The 22,108-nt window shown below is 41.5% G+C and overlaps 1 protein-coding gene across 3 annotated transcripts in view; it reads right to left on the reverse strand.

Moving 5' to 3' along the window:
• Positions 1 to 22,108, reverse strand: part of PDE6A (phosphodiesterase 6A) — a 155,777-nt gene that overhangs the window by 77,921 nt on the left and 55,748 nt on the right. For 2 of the 3 annotated variants that reach the window (XM_069764158.1, XM_069764160.1), the window contains exons 2-4: positions 10,678 to 10,830; positions 5,150 to 5,239; positions 3,646 to 3,786 (exon numbers count right to left, since the gene is read on the reverse strand). In XM_069764158.1, coding sequence (XP_069620259.1) covers positions 3,646 to 3,786; positions 5,150 to 5,239; positions 10,678 to 10,830 — 384 coding nt within the window. Of the gene's footprint in view, positions 1 to 3,645; positions 3,787 to 5,149; positions 5,240 to 7,636; positions 7,744 to 10,677; positions 10,831 to 22,108 lie in introns of those variants that run through there. The other variant, XM_069764161.1, reaches the window with a different exon arrangement.

Raw genomic sequence — 22,108 nt, forward strand, 5'->3', positions numbered from 1 at the left:
TCTTTGCCAGAACAGTACTTCATAGAGTAATTAAACGTGGCCATTTGGGTGACTCACCTCTGTTCCAGGGTCCCTAGAATCACACTTTGCAGATGAGCCAATGGATTATTGATAGTCTGAACCAACACCTGTGTTCCAGCAAGGTATTCGTCAAATTTCTCTGTTATGGCCCATGTGGAGACATGGGGGGGTCAGTGTGTTCTCTCGTCCACTGGCCCGAGACTGCATGAACCAAGGTTCATCCCACTGAACGCCCGCTCTCCTTTCATGTGGGCTTAATACTACTCAGGCAATACAGGGTGAGGGTAAAAGGGTTTGATCACAATATTTGTTTCACCCACAGGCATAGTTCAGATCATATATCTTTTTTAGATTTGGATCTCCGGGGGACAAGGGGTCAATTCATTTCTACCAAAACACACTGCAAACCCTTGAGTGGTAATACTATTTTGCATACAACCAGTAGTCACCCCAAACACACCATAAGATCTATTCCCATGGGTGAATTTACCAGAATAAAAAGGAACTCTAGTGACAGTAGTGATTTGGAAGCAGAATTTAGTCACCTAACTAGGGGGCTCAGAAATAAAAATTACCCTCAGTGGATATTAAACAGTGCACAAAACTTAGTAAGTCAGAAAAAATGGGAGGATCTTGTCACACTGGTTAATAAGGAGGTGGCAACCTGTTTTTGGTGGGCACCCACAAGGAAAAGATAAAGACAAGCTTAGGAAGCTAACAGAACATTAAGGCACGTGGCCAGGTGACCGGAAGGTCTCTTCCTGTCTTCTATTAATGTCTCTCTATTGAGCTAGGTGACTGGATGGTCCGAATCCTGGCTTACGCAAACATATCCATGGAGCCAGGTGATTGGATTGTCCCAACCTGGCTTCTCCGAAAGTTTCCATGGATTACGTGATGGTCAATGAAGCAGATCTGTATTCTTCCAGCTAGCGCCATGGTCCTTAATCTGGAACCCTGTAGTATGTCAAATCTGTATCCCTCTAGATATAGCCATGGTGTCCTGGCAGCTGGCCTGTAGAGTGTTCCTGACTGTGGTTTTGTAAATAGTTTTCTTTGCAGAAGGATAGGAAATCTCTTTTTATACCCACATGTGTGGTTCAGGTCATCATCCACAGATCAGAGGGGGGGTGGGATGAGGTTAAATCTCATTGTTTCAGTATTTAATTAATCTTCATTGTTCATACTTGTGTTTTGCAAGTCCACAAGCTACATGGACTCAAACAATGGATAATCAACATATTAACAAACGTCTATTGTTCAATTACTCTATGTCCCTGTCACTTAATGATAGCAAACAATGAGCTGCAGCAAACAGCAAACAAAAAGTCACCATCCAAGCTCATACAAATAACAGTTTGTGTTTCTTAACCAACCAAAGAAAAACATATAAATTCAATAGTCAACATTCAGATAATGGCCTATTTCTCCTGGCCTACTGAAAATATACATCTGGAAAATTAAGATGAAATTATGTGTCATCACAGCCCAGTTAAGCCCCACAAACAACAGCTTAAACTGTAGTTATCTGGGTTTCGTTCAGAGTTTGTAAAAGACTGAATACTGTATGCTGTTACTCATTCCTGGGCCCCCTGCTCCTGGGCCACCATCACTCCCAATCCATGAAGACTTTCATTAGTATATAGAATGAGTCCCAAATAATCAGAAACACCATCTTGAACCTCTTAGGGAATGCTGGTATCTCTGATACAGGGCTTCCCTAAAGGCCCCGTCACACATAGCGACGCTGCAGCGATACCGACAACGATCCGGATCGCTGCAGCGTCGCTGTTTGGTCGCTGGAGAGCTGTCACACAGACAGCTCTCCAGCGACCAACGATCCCGAGGTCCCCGGTAACCAGGGTAAACATCGGGTAACTAAGCGCAGGGCCGCGCTTAGTAACCCGATGTTTACCCTGGTTACCATCGTTAAAGTAAAAAAAAACAAACGCTACATACTTACCTATCGCTGTCTGTCCTCGGTGCTCTGCTTCTCTGGTCTGGCTGTGAGCACAGCGGCCGGAAAGCAGAGCGGTGACGTCACCGCTCTGCTTTCCGGCTGCCCGGCGCTCACAGCCAGACCAGAGAAGCTGAGCGCTGAGGACAGACAGCGATAGGTAAGTATGTAGCGTTTGTTTTTTTACTTTTAGGATGGTAACCAGGGTAAACATCGGGTTACTAAGCGCGGCCCTGCGCTTAGTTACCCGATGTTTACCCTGGTTACCAGCGAAGACATCGCTGAATCGGCGTCACACACGCCGATTCAGCGATGTCAGCGGGACCTCAACGATCAAAAAATGGCCCAGGCCATTCCGACACGACCAGCGATCTCACAGCAGGGGCCTGATCGCTGGTACGTGTCACACATAGCGAGATCGCTAATGAGATCGCTGTTGCGTCACAAAACTTGTGACTCAGCAGCGATCTCGCTAGCGATCTCGCTATGTGTGACGGGGCCTTAAGTCCTTAGAGATAGAAATGCTGTCTTGAAGCTCTTAGGGAATGCCGATTTCTCCAATGCAGGGCTTCCCTATGTCCTTAGAGATAAGGCCTCAAGAGGCCTAGCCCAAGATGCTGTGTACTTGGTTGTCCTAACCAAGTCGACTCATGTCAAGCCAAACAACGCATAGCAGAGTCACCAACAACAGATCCAGAGCCGCACTGCCTTAATCAGACTTTATCCAAGGAACCACAGATTCACTTAAACTCGGACTCTCCGTTGACTCCAACCGCCTACCAACCGCCAAAACCCTCGCGTTCCAACTCCAGCCTCTCCGCATTCTACTGGCCAGATCATATATTACATCACAAATCTCCAACAATACAGTAAACTGTGATAAACCCTTACACTAAACAACACACCCTATATGCCACACAATGTGTGTGCATCTGTGAAAAACAGTGTGTATTGTGTAGCGTGAAGTGTATGTAGGTGCAAAATACTCATTCATTGGATGATTGAATTATTTATGACAGAATAAATATTATTGTTCTGAACAACATTTCACCCAGTGTAAATATGATGCTGTAAATGAGGAAAAAATGAGGCCAATAAACAAGCTCCAAACAGCATGAATTTAGTCAATTATCTCTTATTTAATGGTCTGAAATTGGCTTGTGTAAATGAACCCTTTTGATGCAAAACAATTTGAAAAGTCTCAAAATTTTTGACGGATGCAGATAATGCACATTTTTGGAACTGTTTTTCCATCTTCTTGTCAGTTTTGGGCATCTCCAGTAAAATGGGTGGAGCTGGGGAGGAGCCAGGGTGTGATGGGGCATGGCTACAGCCATTCATCACATTCATTAAAAGTGTATTTTTTTATTCCAGAAATGTTACTCCATACCCTGACAGGAGTAGCACATTTGGCCCCTCGATAGCAGTATCATACGAAATGCCAATGTTAATGAATTGGGGCCTAAAGATTTTTCTCACATGGTGCATGTTTTTATTTGAAACCCCACTTTTAATTTTTCCCAGGGCATCATTTTGCCTAAAACTGTTTATGCATAGCTACTGTCAACCATGCATGAACACTTGGCATAACTGCAAGAAAAAGGTTTTACCCTTCTATATGAATCCGCTTTATCATACACTCTCAATTGTTTATCTGTCTAAAATACCTTTGTCTTTGTCATGTCAAGAAGCCCCACAGAGTATCTATCACAGTTAAGGAAGGCGCGGACTGTATAAAGGGCTTTGTGAAATTGTCTTTCAATGTCAGTAAGTTCTTCAAAGACTTTGTTGCCTGACCACAACAATATCTAGAGAAAAAAATGAAGAATATTTTTCAAAATTATCCATAGTAATTTAAATGACAACATAATTATCGTCCCCATATTTTAAATTAAGATTACCATTTGTAACCTAGAATTACATGTGAAGTATTTTAAGACAATGTTGCTTGGTATCTCATGTGGCTCACATCAATTGAGATGCTGCTCTGGTGCTCCTTCCATTTGACCAATATATTTGACCAATATTTGTCCAAGGGAATTGATTGGCTGCGAGGATCATGTGGCATAACAATGTCATAAGAGACTCGGCATCGACATTACTAGAACACCACAGGTGCTGGTGGAATCTGTTATTTTGATTTTACAAGGTGGAGTCGTTTATTTAAAAAGGGGTTGTTCAGGTAGTGGACAACACCTTTAAAGGAGTATTTCCACCTCCAAGATCTTATGCAAACATGTAGTAGATGTAATAATAATAATATTAGCACATACCTTCAATTAGAAATGTAATTCTTCTGATTCGCTATGTCTCTTACCCCATAGCAGTAGCTTAAGTATTCATGGTTACGACCACTCATATAGTGCTAGTTAGTTCGTTGTTAGTGGTCGTAACCATGGATACCTATCTTTCTAAGTGAAGGTATTTGGAAATATTATTAATATTACACCTACTACATATTGGGAAAGGATCCTGGAGATGGGAATACTCCTTTAAGTCAACTCTCATTTGAAAAAACTATCCTAGCAATCAATTAACAGAGGTTAGGCTTCTAAAGACCCCCAATACACCTAAGGCCGGTTTCACACGTCCAGATAATGCTGCAGGGAAGATATGAATCACAGCTTCAGCACCAGTGGGGGGGACAGCGCTTACTGTAGCGCTGTCTCCTGCACAGCACACAGACTGCACACAGACAAGGTCCGTGTGCGGTACGTGTTTTACACGGACCCATTGACTTTAATGGGTCCGTGTAATACGTGCGCTCCCACGAACACCGACATGTCTCCGTGTTTGGCACACGGAGACACGGTCCGCAAAAAATCAATGACATCTGCACAGATGCATTGATTTTTATGTGTCTAAGTGTGTCAGTGGCTCCGGTACGTGAGGAAACTGTCACCTCACGTACCGGAGACACTGACGTGTGAAACCGGCCTTAGATAGTTGTCAGCTGAACAATGGTTTAGCTGATCACCTGACCCGCAGATGACTTGGCCATCTCTACCATACACAGGAGAGCATGCTCCTCCAAGGGAAGATGTATGATGCCCATGTAACTTCAGAAAGCATATGAATAGCGACTGTTATTGAGAGACAACTTACCGTAGTTATGTTTTGTTTCTTAGTACATAACAGTTGTAATACTTATTATGCCATATATTTACATACCTGGCCCTTTCTTGTTTCACAATTGTGAAGGTAAGATAGATGATATACCTTGAGAATCAAATTGGCAAAATTGAGGAACTTAAGGAACATCTGAAAGAAAAATATATGTCAAATTATTCTTCGGTAAATATTGTTATTTTGTGTAAAATAGGATAGGTTTTCTTTTATTTTACAGCATGCCTTAGTGTATGACTCTTAAGTTATGTGCATATGATGTCTTTCACCAGAAATCACCTGAAAAACTATGGCACAACTGCTGAAGCAAACAGTCTAAGGCTATGTTCACACATTGCATTTCTACTGTGCTTTTTGTTCTGCAGGCAAAACTTGCTAGAAGCTGCTAAAAAAAAGCAGGTTTTGCTGTGCTTTCTTTTCCACATATTTGCTGCGTTTTTGCTAAATTTTTGTTGTCTCTTGTGCATGCTGATAAAGTTTAGTGCCCCCCAAGTATTCATGATGCAACTTCCTTAAGGTTTTTGCACCAACAAGGCAGGAAAAACTAATACCTGCGTTTTTTTGCAGCATTTACCCATTGTTTCCTATTGGTGAAAAAACGCTGCTAATGCGCTGAAAAAAATTACGTTTTTGTCAAAGCAATTCCAGAAGAAAGGCTGCATCAAAAAGTCACATCTATCCCAAAATAGTAATAATAGAAACGTTGTCTTGCTCCGCAAAAAATAAGCAATCACACATAAAAAAAATAAAATGTTACGGGTCTCCGAAAATGGTGACACAACCCCCTAATTCTCTTTTTTTTCACAAATTTCTGTTTTTCTTTCACCACTAAAATAATAATAAAAAAATAGACATGTTTGCTATCGTCATCAAATCATACCGCATGGTCATTACTACCACAGAATGTACACTGCAAAACAATTGCCAAAAAACAATGTCACAATTTCAGCGCACTTGGAATTTTTTTTACTCTTTTCCAGGACACTATGTGGAAAAATAAATGGAGACATTCAAAAGTACAATTCATCCCACAAAAAACAAGCCCTTACATGTCAATGTGGACAGAAAAATAAAAGAGTTATGGCTCTTTGAAAATAGGGGGGAAAAAACGGAAACGCAAAAAAGGAAAATTGGCCACGGCGTAAAGGGGTCAATACTTACGGCTTACTAGGGTATTTATACACACACCAAAAAAATGCCTGGTCCTGCCTAGTTGATGGCCTTTGAAATATTTTTGTTGCTGCGCACGTTTGTCTTGAAGAGCTGCAAAGACATGCCATCTCCAGACTGTAGTTCTCTACAACGTTATTATCCTGTCACACAAGATATACAAGTAATATTTCATAGCAAAGTGAACCATCTGTCCTGCCACCATCATGCTATATTTCGAATTGACAGGTGCTCCAAACAAAAATGGGATTTCTTTAGCAACCTCCTAACATACCAATGCCAAGTTTGGCTTACGGTACATTTTCAAGTTTTATGAGTTTGGAAGCAAGAAGACTGAACTGCTCCTACACTACTTTACCTTTTTTTTAAATTTGGTATAAGTATAAAGTCCTTGTTATCCAAGCTGATGGTCGTATTGGAAATCTATACTTCTAAGCTTCTAGCTCTAGTCTACATTTTCATTCTATATCCTGGCCAGAAGTGGGTACAGCCACCTCAATGGTCATAGTGCCAATTTTTATTTCAAATCTTTGAATCAATTCCAAGGACTTACAGCACATAAGGAAACTGTTGTCAAGTTTATCTCAATACTGGTTCAGTATGCCTTCAATTTTGAATAAATCTCCAACGGTCTTACCAGCAAAGCACCCCCACACCATCACACCTCCTCCTCCATGCTTCAGGCACCAGGCATGTAGAGTCCATCCGTTCAACTTTTCTGCGTCGCACAAATACACGGTTGTTGGAACCAAAGATCTCAAATTTGGACTCATCAGACCAAAGCACAGATTTCCACTGGTCTAATGTCCATTCCTTGTGTTCTTTAGCCCAAACAAGTCTCTTCTCCTTATTGTCTGTCCTTAGCAGTGGTTTCCTAGCAGCTATTTTACCATGAAGGCCTGCTGCACAAAGTCTCCTCTTAACAGTTGTAGAGATGTGTCTCCTGCTAGAACTCTGTGTGGCATTGACCTGGTATCTAATCTGAGCTCCTGTTAACCTGCGATTTCTGAGGCTGGTGAATCGGATAAACTTATCCTCAGAAGCAGAGGTGACTCTTGGTCTTCCTTTCCTGGGGCAGTCGTCATGTGAGCCAGTTTCTTTGTAGCGCTTGATGGTTTTTGCAACTGCACTTGGGGACACTTTCAAAGTTTTCACAATTTTTCGGAGTGATTGACCTTCATTTCTTAAAGTAATGATGGCCACTCGTTTTTCTTTACTTAGCTGTTTTTTTCTTGCCATAATACAAATTTTAACAGTCTATTCAGTAGGACTATCAGCTGTGTATTCTGCTCAACACAACTGATGGTCCCAACCCCATTTATAAGGCAAGAAATCCCACTTATTAAACCTGACAGGGCACACCTGTGAATTGAAAACCATTTCCGGTGTCTACCTCCTGAAGCTCATCAAGAGAATGCCAAGAGTGTGCAAAGCAGTCATCAAAGCAAAAGGTGGCTACTTTGAAGAACCTAGAATATAAGACATATTTTCAGTTGTTTCACACTTTTTTGTTAAGTATATAATTCCACATGTGTTAGTTCATAGTTTTGATGCCCTCAGTGTGAATTTACAATTTTCATAGTCATCAAAATACAGAAAAATCTTTAAATGAGAAGGTGTTTCCAAACTTTTGGTCTGTACTGTACATAGACACACATGTGTACACCAAATACATACACATACAAGTGCTTCTCACTAACTTAGAATATTATCAAAAACTTAATTTATTTCAGTTCTTCACTACAAAAAGTGAATCTCATATATAGAGTCATTCAAATCCGAAATGTTGGTCTACTGAAATGTATGTTCAGTAGTGATGAGCGAGTGTGCTCGTTACTTGAGATTTCTGAGCATGCTCGGGTGTTCTCCGAGTATCGTGGGAGTGCTTGGAGATTATGTTTGAGTCGCCGCAGCTGCATGATTTGCGACTGTTAGACAACCTGAATACATGTGGGGATTCCCTAATAAACAGGCAACCCCCACATGTATTCAGGCTGTCTAGCAGCTACAAATCATGCAGCTGTGTTGACTCAAACATAATCTCTAAGCATGCCTAAAATATTCAGCGAACACCCGAGCATGCTTGGAAATCTCGAGTAACGAGCACACTCGCTCATCACTAATGTTCAGTAAATGCACTCAATACTTGGGCGGGGCTCCTTTTGCATCAATAACTGCATCAATGCGGCGTGGAATGTGTAATGCAACTGCAAGACAGTTGCATGTAACCTCCACCAGGGGTCACAGGTAAGGAGAAAAAGGTAACCCTCATCGTGTAGTACCACAGTGCAAAGCGTGGAGCGCCACTAGGAGGAGGCAGAGTAGTCAGACAGGCCGGTCAGCAGCAAACAGGAAGACGAAGTACCAGAGGTCACAGCAATGCACGTGGTCAGAGACAATCCAGAAATGAGAACCAGATGGGAGCACGGGATCCAAAATGTGAGACAGAAGATGTAGTCAGGGTATGAGCCAGAGAGTCAAAGCCAGACAGGAAACGTAGTAACAAAGACGGAAAGCAGGAGACAGGATTCAGAATTCAAGCCGAGTCATACAATGTAGGAAACCACAAAACACACACTATGTCAGAGATAGGGAACGGGTCAGGCACAAATACAGGTAGTCAAAGGCAGAAGGATCACTTGGGTATACGGGTCAGCTGCTCAAGCCAGAGACTAAAACTATCACTGAGAAATGCTACCGGGAATGGCAACAATAAATAGCCAACCATGAACCAAACAAAGGCAGAAAAAGTTAACCCCACCATAAGCAGGCTGGGGAAAGAAAAGCAAGAAGCAAACCCCGATCTGGATCATGACAGCATGGAGGCATACAGTCTGTGGCACTGCTAAGGTGTTATGGAAGCCCAGGTTGCTTTGAAAACAGCCTTCAGCTCTTCTGCATTGTTGGGTCTGGTGTCTGTCTCATCTTCGTCTTGACAATACCCCATAGATTCTGTATGGGGTTAAGGTCAGGCGAGTTTGCTGGCCAATCAACCACAGTGATATTGCTGTTTCTGAACCAGGCATTTCTAATTTTGGCAGTGTGGACAGTTGCCAAGTCCTGCTGCAGAATTAAATTTCCATCTCCAAAAAGCTTTTTGGCAGACGGAAGCATGAAGTGCTCTAATATTTCTTGGTAGACGGCTGCGCTTAACTTTAATCTTGATAAAACACAGTGGACCTACACCAGCAGATGACATGGCTCCCCAAACCATCACTGTGATTGGGGAAACTTCACACTAGACCTCAAGCAGCTTGGATTGTGTGCCTCCTCACTCTTCCGCCAGACTCTAGGACCTTGATTTCCAAATGAAATGCAAAATTTACTTTAATTTGAAAACAACACCTTGGACCACTGAGCAACAGTCCAGTTCTTTTTCTCTTTGACCCAGGTAAGACACTTCTGGCATTGTCTATTGGTCATGAGTGGCTTGACACAAGGAATGCGACACTTGTAGCTCATGTCCTGGATACATCTTTGTGTGGTGGCTCTTGAAGCAATGACTCCAGCAGCAGTCCACTCCTAGTGAATTTCCCCAAAATTTTTGAATGGTCTTTTCTTAGCAATCCTTTCAAGGCTGGGGTTAACCTGCTTGCTTGTGCACCTTTTTCTACCACACTTTTTCCTTCCACTCAACTTTCCATTAATATGCTTGGATACTGCACTCTCTGAGCAGCCAGCTTCTTTAGTAATGAACTTTTGTGGCTTACCCTCCTTGTGGAGTGTGTCATTGACTGCCTTCTGGACATCTGTCAACAGTCTTCCCCATGATTGTGGAGCCTACAGAAACAGACTAAGGGATCTTTATAAACATTTAGGAAGCCTTTGCAGGTGTTTTTTGTTAATTATTCTAATTTACTGAGATAATGACTTTTGGGTTTTCATTGGCTGTAAGCCATAATCATCAACATTAACAGAAATAAACACTTGAAATAAATCACTCTGTTTGTAATGACTTTATATGAGTTTCACTTTTTGCATTGAAAAACTGAAATAAATTAACTTTTTGATGATATTCTAATTTAGTGAGAAACACTTGTACATAAAGAGAGACACAAACACGCTCACACATGCACACAAATATGTGCACAAATATACATGTTCATACATATACATACCTACTTGCACACACACATACACTCACACATATGCACACACGCATGCACTCATAAACACACACTCATGCACACACATACAAAAACACAAGCACATACGTACACACAAATATGCTTACATGCATACACTCACACATAAGCACACACGCATGCACACACATTCCCTAACATACACACATACTGTACATACACACACATATACTGTATGCACATACACATATACCCATTCACACATAGACAATCAAATATTGTGGTATTCCATGTATAGTAATAACTGACTGGTCTTACCTCTTCATCTTTCTTGGTAAAATTGCTGCCATTATTTTTGTTAACAGCCATTATAACGGACACTACATCTTTACCGTTCATTACAGGAGCAGCCAATATGGACTTTGTTGTATATTCTGTAATGTCATCTACGAAACTGCAAAAGTGGGTGTCCTAAGGAAAAAAGGAGTATGTAAACACATAACATATTTGTCGTTAATTTTGATTATACATAATACACAACAACATGTAATAATGTAATATTGTAGAGGGTAAAATTGCAGGAAGAAGTCACGGACAAAATTAAGTTTTCATTCCAAAAGGAAGACTTTTACATTCTCACAAGGCAGCATACATCATAATGATTGACAACTGAATATAAGGCATGGTGGTTTTATAATTCTTATGTAGAGAGACAGTCGCTGATAAACAGTCAATTCACTTGCAAAACAACAGTCTCTGACCTTAGCAGTGCTCATCACATAATAATATGCCAGAGTTTGCTTCTTGAGCCAATGTCTTCAGCTTGGCCCTGTATAGCCACTGCTTCAGCATCACAGAAGTGCGGACTCTAACAAGCAAACACAACTAAGCGTTCATCTCCTGTCAACCTTCTGGGTCCATGCTGGTGCCATCCACGCTTAACATATTGTCCATCGCACCTATTCATAAAATGCTGTTGTGGGCCACCTATGAGATCACAAATTGTGCTCATCATTCTGGATGGTACGACACTGTTTAAGGGAAGTGCCACTGACTGCAGTGCTCCTCTCATCCACTCACTCGTCTTGCTTGGTTTTCCCTCTCCCTACCCCTCCCAATCATATTAAGGTGGCCTGGCCAAGTTTAAATTTTCTAATAAAAGCCCATTGGGCTAAATTCAACTATTCCCCCCTTTTTATCTGGTATATGTTTGCTGCAGCAGCTTGTCTCCTCCTCTTCCCTTATGGGTCCTGGAAGTGCTCGTTCCACCCTTCCTTCCCTGTTTTGAATGTATGTTAATACTTGTTTTGTTTTAGAAATTTAAGTCACAGCGGCTGTTTTCAATGAAGGAAGCACTGGAATGTTGCGACTAAGTGGGCTGACTTACCTTTAGATGTTGCAGGGCATTTGGCTACTGGTCTGTATGTTAAGTTTTAAGTGCTTCCTTTTATTGCTATATATTTCTATGAAAAAATTAAAGCTGCTACTGACCTTCACCCGTGAATACTTTGTGTTTGCCTCATTATTGTTAGGGGGGATGTTTTGGGATTTAGAGGTAGAGGGGGATTTCCGGGGGTGTTTCCGCGGGTCACCGCAGTCAGAGTTAATTAGAAGCAATACCATGTTTAAAATGTAAGACCCTTATCAAAGGGACTGCACAAGTAGCTTAACATTGTGCTCAGCTTTCTCCAGAACTACCAAATACCAAGAGAAGACATTGACAATGAAGAGCAGGCCCATGTGAAAAACTTGTGTCTGGGATCCGCATCCCTCATGCCCCACCTGCATAAACAGCTGCATACTTACATGGATATTCACATTAAACACAACATTATAAAAAAATATGCACATTATAATATGTACACGCGTATTTACACATTGTGTTCGCATATACAGTACATAGTTCAAACATATGTAAGAGGATGTATTACTATTGTAGGAACTCTAGGATTCTGGTACCGTGGGGCAATGAACAGAGATGGGTTTCTTTAGTGCAAAATAGTGTATTTGTACCACAGCAATAGCACCCAGAACAATATACTGATAACCCGCAATGAAACAAGTCCCTTAACCATATACAGAAAATCGGAAGAGCTCTTAGGGCAGAGTCCTCGGCAAGGTGAGTGTGACAGGTGACGTGATGCAGATCCAAAACACTGTGGGTGCAGAAAGAGTCAAATCCAGGTATGTAGTAAACACAGGGAAGTCCAGAACAACACATCTCAGTTGTGGCATAAGCACGGGTAAGTCCAGAACAAGTTCACATAAAGTATTATACTGGTGTAATTTCCAGTAGCTCCCACCAGGGGGAGTAAATGAAGGATTAAGTAGCAAAAACACAGTCCAGCAACATAGTTCCAAAAACACAGTTCCAAAACAGAGTTCTTACCAGGAGGAGTGAACCAAGGGTTAAGTTCCAAAGCCAACAGACTGAGAGTGTAGCTTACATAGTCAGAAAATGTCCAGAGCCACAGGTAGAAGCACAGTAGAACAAGCAGCTGAGCTGAAGGGGAATTGGAAGCAGAATACTCCAGCAAAGAGGCTGACACCTGACCCGGGTTTTAAACAAACGAACAGGAAGTAGGGCAGAAAAAAACAGCAAACTCCATCTTAACAAGGGGCAAAATTATTCACAAGGTGACTTGGAAAACCCAGAATACTGACAGAGGAGCAGAGAAACTCATATAATTGGAATGCACTGTAAGCCGTTTATGTACAGATGCTGCCATCTAGTGATCAGAGACAGTAGATGTATGAACCTTGAAGAGTACTGGAACCAAAGAACAGTCAGCAGAACAGGAGGAAAGCAGAAGCTAAATGCACAGGGGACATGTGACCTGCTGTAACGCTGCAGAAAAATATAAAAGCCACAATGATTAAAACAGGGAGTCAGTCATCGTCCAGACTTGTGACAAGTCACCTGTAGGCTGCATTGGTATATATGAAAGCAAGGAAAACAAAACAGGCATAGATAATATAAAAATCCAGCAAATCAAAATCTGAACGTAATGCTCCAGATCAATCTGACTAATATAAACAAGCAGAACAGCATAGCCAGACACTAGACTCTAAAACTTAACATTTAATATGTATACCTAAAAGACTTATTCAATTCTTAAAAACAGTCAAAATATATAGTGCTCATGATTACCAGTGCACTAGAAAAAAATGGCACATTCTCACCCAGTCGTTGTCTCTCGATTTCCATATTTTTGGTCTCACGTATCCTGACACCACAAGAATCTTCAGGAAATCGAGAGACAACGACTGGGTGAGATTGTGCCATTTTTTTTCTAGTGCACTGGTAATCATGAGCACTATATAGTTTGACTGTTTTTAAGAATTGAATAAGTCTTTTAGGTATACATATTAAATGTTAAGTTTTAGAGTCTAGTGGCTGGCTATGCTGTTCTGCATAGATAATATAACCATCCAAGTATGATGTCACACAAGGATTAGAAATAAAGTTAACCTAAACCTGTTAATGGAATGCTGTGGAACACACCAATGCTAATCAAGCAAAAACCACTGAAAAAATGGTGCAAAGAATCCAAAAATTACAAAAATAAGTTTCATTGAATATAACAACATACAAAACAAGGAATAGACAGTAGTGGGTTAAAATACCAACAACCTACATGGAGCACATGGAGCCTAGACGACCTCCCCACAATACGTCACTAAAATAGTGAACGTAAGATGTAAAACAGCGGTACATACTTCCCTGCATGTTCAATATAAATAGCCGTAACATGATATTAGTGTAAACATGAACACGCAGGTGAAGGAGTGCACCTATAAATATACATGCACACAATGATAAATAAACATAACCCACATAGGGAACATACCAGCAGTGTAACAGAGGGGATGTGTCAGCTCCAGCCCACCCCTACATTGGCATATAGCAAAGCCCTATGAGAATGTGCTGTGCTTTTCGGTGTCATGTGTGTCCCACATTAAACATGGACCAATTAAAGCTAAGGAGAGAGATGTCTTAGGAATTTAGAAAAAAAGCCAGATAAACTTTTTAAAGGTAAAGGATATTAGGCCATCTTCAAACAGTTGTACATATTATTCAGAAGTTTAAAGGGGTTGTCTGGACTTTTTTCCTATTCTGTTTGAGTACATAGGCTCCAGCTTGCTGACAGTTTGTAATATACTCTGTCAGCATTCTGCACTGTTGCCTAGATACCACACTTGGGCATGTAACCAGCACTTCTGATTCGGGAAAAGATGGTCACACCCTGTCTGGAGTTTTCTAATCTGGAAGAGACTGGACATAAAGTCACAACAGGCACCAAGCCCCCAATCACTGCAAGACCCTCCCGCTGCCTCCCTCTGTGATTACATAGTGTAAGCAAGCAGTGGTAGGGCGAAACAGAGAAATTGAAGGTGGAACAGTGAGCTGAAAGCTGAAAGCTCCTACCTCCACCTTTCAATCTCTGCAAAGACTGAAGATCCTGTCAGGTCCATAGAGTGACATGACAGCCTCATGAGACTAGAACAAAGAAATAAAAAAACTGCTACAGAACCTCAGGAAGGAAAAAGCCTCTACATAAGTGAATATTGTGTTATAAGTGCGTCTATATACAGTGGGGAAAAACGTTTTAGTCAGCCACCAATTGTACAAGATCTCCCACTTAAAAATGAGAAGATGAGAGAGGCCTGTAATTGACATCATAGGTAAACCACAACTATGAGTGTCAAATTGAGAAAACAAATCCAGAAAATGACCTTGTCTGATTTGGCAAGATTTATTTAGCAAATTATGGTGGAATATAAGTATGTGTTCACCTAAAAACATGAAAGATTTCAGGCTCTCACAAACCTGTAATTTCTTCTTTAAGAGGCTCCTCTGTCTTCCACTCATTAACTGTGCAATGGAACCTGTTTGAACTTGTTATCAGTATAAAAGACACCTACTTATTTTCCACCATAATTTGCAAAATAAATCCTGCCAAATCAGACAAGGTGATTTTCTGGATTTGTTTTCTCATTTTGACTCTCATAGTTGTGGTCTACCTATGATGTAAATTACAGTCCTCTCGCATCTTTTTAAGTGGGAGAAGTTACACAGTTGGTGGCTGACTAAATACTTTTTTCCACACAGTATCTATCCTATATATATCTATCTAGCCTGTGCCCGTTGCTAAAGAGAAATTCACTGAGCCATGCATACCAGGATAGTGATGAGGGGGGGCATGCATACCAGGATAGGGATGAGGAGGCCATGTATACCAGGATAAGGATGAAGTGCCATGTATACAAGGATAGGGATGAGGAGCCATGCATACCAGGATAAGGATGATATGGCCAGGCATACCAGGACAGGGAGGAGGAGGCCATGCATAAAAGGATAGGGATGAGGAAGCCATGCATACCAGGATGGGGATAATAGGGCCATACATACCAGGAAAGGGATCAGGGTACAGTGCATACCAGGATAGGGATGATGAGGCAATGCATACCTGGATTGGGATGAGGGGGCCCTGCATACCAGAATAGGGATATAGGGAATAATATTGCATGCCCCACTATTCAGTTTTTGAATTTTCACAAAAATTTAAAGTAACCAATACATTTCATTCAACTTCACAATTGTTTTCCACTTGTTGATTCTTCACCAAAAAATTACATTTGGTATCTTTATGTTTGAAGCACAGTATGTGGGAAAAGGTTGAAAAGTTCCAGGGAGGCACTGTATATCTTTCTATCTATTATTTATCTGTCTATCTATTATCTACATATCTATTTATTTATCTCTCTGTCTATTTCTTTATCCATTATCTATCTATCTATCTATCTATCTATCTATCTATCTATCTATCTATCTAGATATAAAGAAACACAGCAGCACATGTATATGAATCTAGGCCATGTGAAAACACAGACAAATATTCGATATGAATCATACTACTCAAAAATATTTTTTCATAAAAATGTTTTCAAAAAATTTTTTTTCATAAAACTTACAGTTATAGATAAAATGAAGATTCTTAGCGCATAAATTGGCCAATTCATGTGTGCCCATCAACCACGGCAAGGTGATCTCCCTCTGATGGGTCCTACTCTACTGTACATGCCACTCTTGGGCCACCAGCCTACAACTTAGGACAAACATGTCACTCTGGGCTAAACCTACAATTTATGGGCAAGTAGAGGTGATTACCGCCACCTGCAAGGTCAATGGGAGGAGTGCAAGATCAGTCTGGATGCAGCCACATCCATACACTAAACAAAGAAAAAAAACCAACCAGCACTCCCAATGTGAACACATGCAAGCTGCAAGCTGTATCATATAGATATAAAGAAACACAGCAGCACATGTATATGAATCTAGGCCATGTGAAAGCACAGACAAATATTCGATATGAATCATACTACTCAAAAATATTTTTTCATAAAAAATTTTTCAAAAAATTTTTTTCATAAAATTATCTATCTATCTATCTATCTATCTATCTATCTATCTATCTATCTATCTATCCATTAACTATCTGTATATCTATTTATCTATATTTTTACCTATTTTGTTACATTGCAAACTGTTTAAATATTTTTGTAATCCATTTTGTGTGTGATGCATCATCACTAAATAGTCGATGCAGTAAAGTGAGAAAAATATAGACATAAATTAAATTTATCGGATAACTAAATACCGTATATACTCGAGTATAAGCGGACCCGAGTATAAGCCGACCCCCCTAATTTTGCCACAAAAAACTGGGAAAACTTATTGACTCGAGTATAAGCCTAGGGTGGAAAATGGAGCAGCTACCGGTTAATGTTAAAAATAGATACCAATAAAAGTAAAATTAACTGAGAAATCAGTAGGTTAAGTGTTTTTGAATATCCATATTGAATGAGGAGCCCCATATAATGCTCCATACAGTTCATTATTGCCCCACAGATGCTCCATATAAAGCTGTGCCCCATATACAATGCTCTGCACCGTTCATTATTGCCCCATAGCTGTGCCATATAGTGCTCTGCACCGTTCATTATTGCCCGATAGCTGTGCCATATAGTGCTCTACACCGTTCATTATTGCCCCATAGCTGTGCCATATAGTGCTCTGCACCGTTCATTATTGCCCCATAGCTGTGCCATATAGTGCTCTGCACCGTTCATTTTTGTCCCATAGCTGTGCCATATAGTGCTCTGCACCGTTCATTATTGCCCCATAGCTGTGCCATATAGTGCTCTGCACCGTTCATTATTGCCCCATAGCTGTGCCATATAGTGCTCTGCACCATTCATTATTGCCCCATAGCTGTGCCATATAGTGCTCTGCACCGTTCATTATTGCCCCATAGCTGTGCCATATTGTGCTCTGCACCGTTCATTATTGCCCCATTGATGTACCATAGAAAGCTCTGCCATTGCTGCTGCTGCTGCAATAAAAAAAATGCAATACTGACCTCTCTTGCTTGCAGCTCCCGGCATCTCGTCCCGGCGTCTCTCCGCTCTGACTGATCAGGCAGAGGGCGGCGTGCACACTATATGCGTCATTGCGCCCTCTGACCTGCACAGTCAGAGCGGAGAGACGCCGGGAAGATGGAGCGGCGCCGGGAAGATGGAGCGACGCCCGGCGTGTGGAACGGGGATAGGTGAATATGCGATACATACCTGCTCCCGGCGTCCCGCTCCTTCCCCCAGACAGCTGGTCTTCGGTGCCGCAGCCTCTTCCTCTATCAGCGGTCACCGTTACCGCTGATTAGAGAAATGAATATGCGGCTCCACCCCTATGGGAGTGGAGTCCATATTCATTTTTCTAATGAGCGGTCCCACGTGACTGCTGAAGAGGGGAAGAGCTGCAGCACCCGAAGACCGTGGGACGGCAGGGGGAGCGCCAGGATCGCCGGGACTAGGTAAGTATGCCTCAGCGCCCTCTCCCCCTCACCCGCCAACCCTGCCACCCACCGTGACTTGAGAATAAGCCGAGAGGGGCACTTTCAGCCCAAAAATTTGGGCTGAAAATCTCGGCTTATACTCGAGTATATACGGTAACTAAAATTGGCATGTGTATATGTATTCATCCCTTTTTCTATGAAGCCCCTAAAAATCTCTGGTGCAAGCAACTACATTCATAAGTCACATGCTTAGTGAAAGGAAGTCCACCTGTGTGCAATATAAGTGTCACATGGTCCGTCAGTATATACACACCTTTTCTGAAAAGCCACAGAGGCGGCACCACCATTAAGAAAGAGGTACCGCTAACCAAACAACACTATGAAGACCGAGCAGATATCAAACAAGCCAGGGATAAAGTTGTTCAAAATTACAAGTCAGTGATGGGCAATAAAAAAATCCCTATCTCTGATGATCCCCCAGAGCAGCATCAAATCCATTATCATCAAATGGAAAGATCATGGTATCACAGCAAACCTGCCAAAAGAGGGCCACCCACCAAAACTCTGCCCGGGCAAGGAGGACATTAATCAGAGAGGCATCACAGAGACCAAACGTAACCCTGAAGAGCTGCACAGTTTCCAAGCAGAGACTAGAGTATCTGTCCATACAACCACAATAAGCCGTACACTCCATAGAGGTGGGCTTTATGGAAAAGTAGGCAGATAAAAGACTTTACTTACACACAGAAATTGTAAGACTCATTTTCAGTTAGCCAAAATACATGTGTGAGACTCCCCAAATGTATGGAGGAAGGTTCTGTGGTCAGATGACACCAAAATTTAACTTTTTGGCCACCAAGGTAAATGCATGTCTGGTGGCAAACCAACACAGCTCATCATCCCAAGAACACCATCCGCACAGTGAAACATGTTGGTGTCAGCATCATGGTATGGGGTTGTTTTTTGGCAGCAGGGACAGGGAAAATGGTCCCAGTCGATAAGAAAATGAAGATGGATGGTGTGAATTATTCTTGAGCAAAACCTGCTTCAGTCTGTCTGGATTTGAGACTAGAACGAGGTTCACCTTCAAACAAGACAATGACCCAAAGCATACTGTTAAAGCAACACTCGAGTGATTTAATTGGAAACTAGAGATGGCCAGAGCACGGCTGATATTGTGTAAGACATCTTTTTGTAACACAGGGATGGCACACCTAGAAAACTAATGGCGGCTGGGAATCGAGTAATTTGGGGCTGCCACTGCTAAGAGGTCGCAGAAAGACTCAGTTCTTACAAGATGAAATGGCAATATTTCCAGGGCTAACAATCTGGCAATGTGGGTGTTTAGAGTTTAGGCCTGTGGCTGGGTAGATATTTCTGCTTCCTGTGAAGCATCTGGGGTAGTGACAATTGAACGCTGCTCTGGGTCAACGAACTAGACGTTGTTGCTGACTGTTGTGTCTGTGCAAGGTTGTGGGCAGGAGGCATCAACGCCTGCTTCCTGGACAGTAGATTAGGAAGGCCGTAACACAGAGAAGGGGCAGTGGTTTCACTCTCAGACATTGATTTTGTACCCAGGCGTTCCACCCACCTACTGGAGTGTTCGGCTGCCATGTTCTTCTGCATGCTGGTGGTGCTCAGATTGGCAATATTCTTGCCTCATCTCAGCTTGATATGGCAGATGCTGCAAATTACAGTTCTTCTGTTTGAAGGACTTTCAGAAAAAACTGCTGTACAGGGAAACAACGCACCCTTGGCCTGTTATCTAGCTGAGTGGGGGGCTCTGTGGAACAGTTGATTGAGTTCCCTTCTGATCAAACCACTATCACTTCTTGCCTGTTTTCATTCTATGGATCCTTCTTTTTCTGCACTGCTGTGCTCGCTAGGCATGCCACAGTGCCAGGTTAGATCAGTGGCCTCATCATCGACCACGTCATCTTCCAATTCCTCAATCTCATCCTCGTTCTGAGTTGCGATTTTAGGTTGACCTGATGGCAACTCTGCATCATGATTATTCTTCACCTCTTCAGACATGAATTGACCTTCCCCAATGTGGTTTTCTCCTGGATGTGGGTGCTTAAATCTTTTTGCATCACTGCACTCCTCCTCATCATGACCCTTTTAATGGTGCACATTGAGAAGCCTGAATATTTACAAGGGGGCATAAACAGTTCTTTGGAGTGGCCAGCGTTGGGGTCAGGTATCTCCTGGGACTCTTGATGGGGGGAGGAAGGAGGACCAGGTTGAGGATTATTAGCCCCAGCCTCTTGACTACTGAGACTGGACCGTGTGGAAGACTTGGTGGTGCTGCTTGTCAACATACTGGAGCCTTTGTTTTAAAAAGGAGTCATTATATATTTATATAACAATTTATATATTTTAGTAATACAAAAAGTTTATCAAGGCTGTACATTTGCAATATATCATTTTTTGTTGATACAAAGGTTTTGATCCAAAGGTGAAGGAAAAGCAGTGGCCAGAGGCTTTGGTCAGGATTACATAATTATCATGCAAATCACCAATTAATTATGTCAAAGCAGAAAAATCCACAGTTGATAACAGCACAAAAAAGCATTCCTATATCTGATTATTCAATAAGGTACTCTATACCTAAACATGGCAAAAGTGCAATGTTAATGGAAATGCTATTATGTGGAGGCCATTGTGAAGTGTCACATATGTTTCTGGTGCATGCTGTACATATAGAGCTAATTACGAATAATAAAAGGATAATTACCTATGTGGAACGGGATCCTGCCAAGACTGCGGCCATGTACCCCAAAGCGCGTTTTGCGTGGATGTCGCTTCTTCATGTTTAGGTATAGAGTACCTTATTGAACAATCAGATATAGTAATGCCTTTTTCTGCTGTTGTGCTTTTGTACCCACATAAAATGTTATATTGCAAATGTACATCCTTGATATATTTTTTGTATTAATATTAAAATTAAAATCTTTAAATTGTTATGTGTAATAACTCAGATCCTCCTTTTTAAAACAATTTAGTACAAGTATCAATAACTTGATGGGTGCATTGTTAATTTTGGAACTGGTACTTCTTATCTTATACTGGAGCCTTTGGCTGCCATCCAACCCACAACATCCTCGCACTTGTCTGAGTTCAAGGGTAGTGTAGCACGCTGACCGAATTTTGACAGGAAGCTAGAATGAGATACAGTCACCTTCAGATCTGTCACATGATCTTGGCGGGCACCACCACATCCACGTCCCCATTCGTTAACATCACTGTTCTCATATTGAATGCGCTATGAAAAAAATCCTGGCTTTATTTTTCTCAAGTACCCTCACAGAGGTGTTATGTACAATTTCCCTGTATCTAGCAATGTGTGGGCAACAGTAGACCCAGGAAAAATACAGGTAAATGCAGGTCACTTTGCGTATCTCAGCAGGCTTTGCCCCAGTCACACAACTGCTAGATAAAAATAAGCTATTTATCTAACCAATTGCAGAGTAATTTTTTGATATATGGCCTTTATGTCACACAGCAACAACAAACTCAGGAATATTATTGGCACTGGCAAGAAGTGACATTTGCATATCTCTGCAGGCTTTGCGCAAGTTGCGCAACTGCTAGATAAATATACGCTACTTATTTAGCCAATATAAATCTCTTTATATCGTATTTATGACACACACCAACAGCAGACTCAGGAAAATTTTTGACACTGGTAAATAGTGACTTTTGCGTATCTCTGCAGGCTTTGCACCAGTCGCGAAACTGCTAGATAAAGATACGCTATATATTTAACCAATAGCAGAGTCATTTTTTTATATCACCTTTATGACACTCGCCAACAACAGACTCAGGATAATTATTGGAAAATAGTGACATTTGTGTATCTCAGCAGGCTTTGCACCAGTCACACAACTGCT

The sequence above is a fragment of the Ranitomeya imitator genome, chromosome 4 (genome assembly GCF_032444005.1).
Source record: "Ranitomeya imitator isolate aRanImi1 chromosome 4, aRanImi1.pri, whole genome shotgun sequence".
Lineage (NCBI taxonomy): Eukaryota > Metazoa > Chordata > Amphibia > Anura > Dendrobatidae > Ranitomeya > Ranitomeya imitator.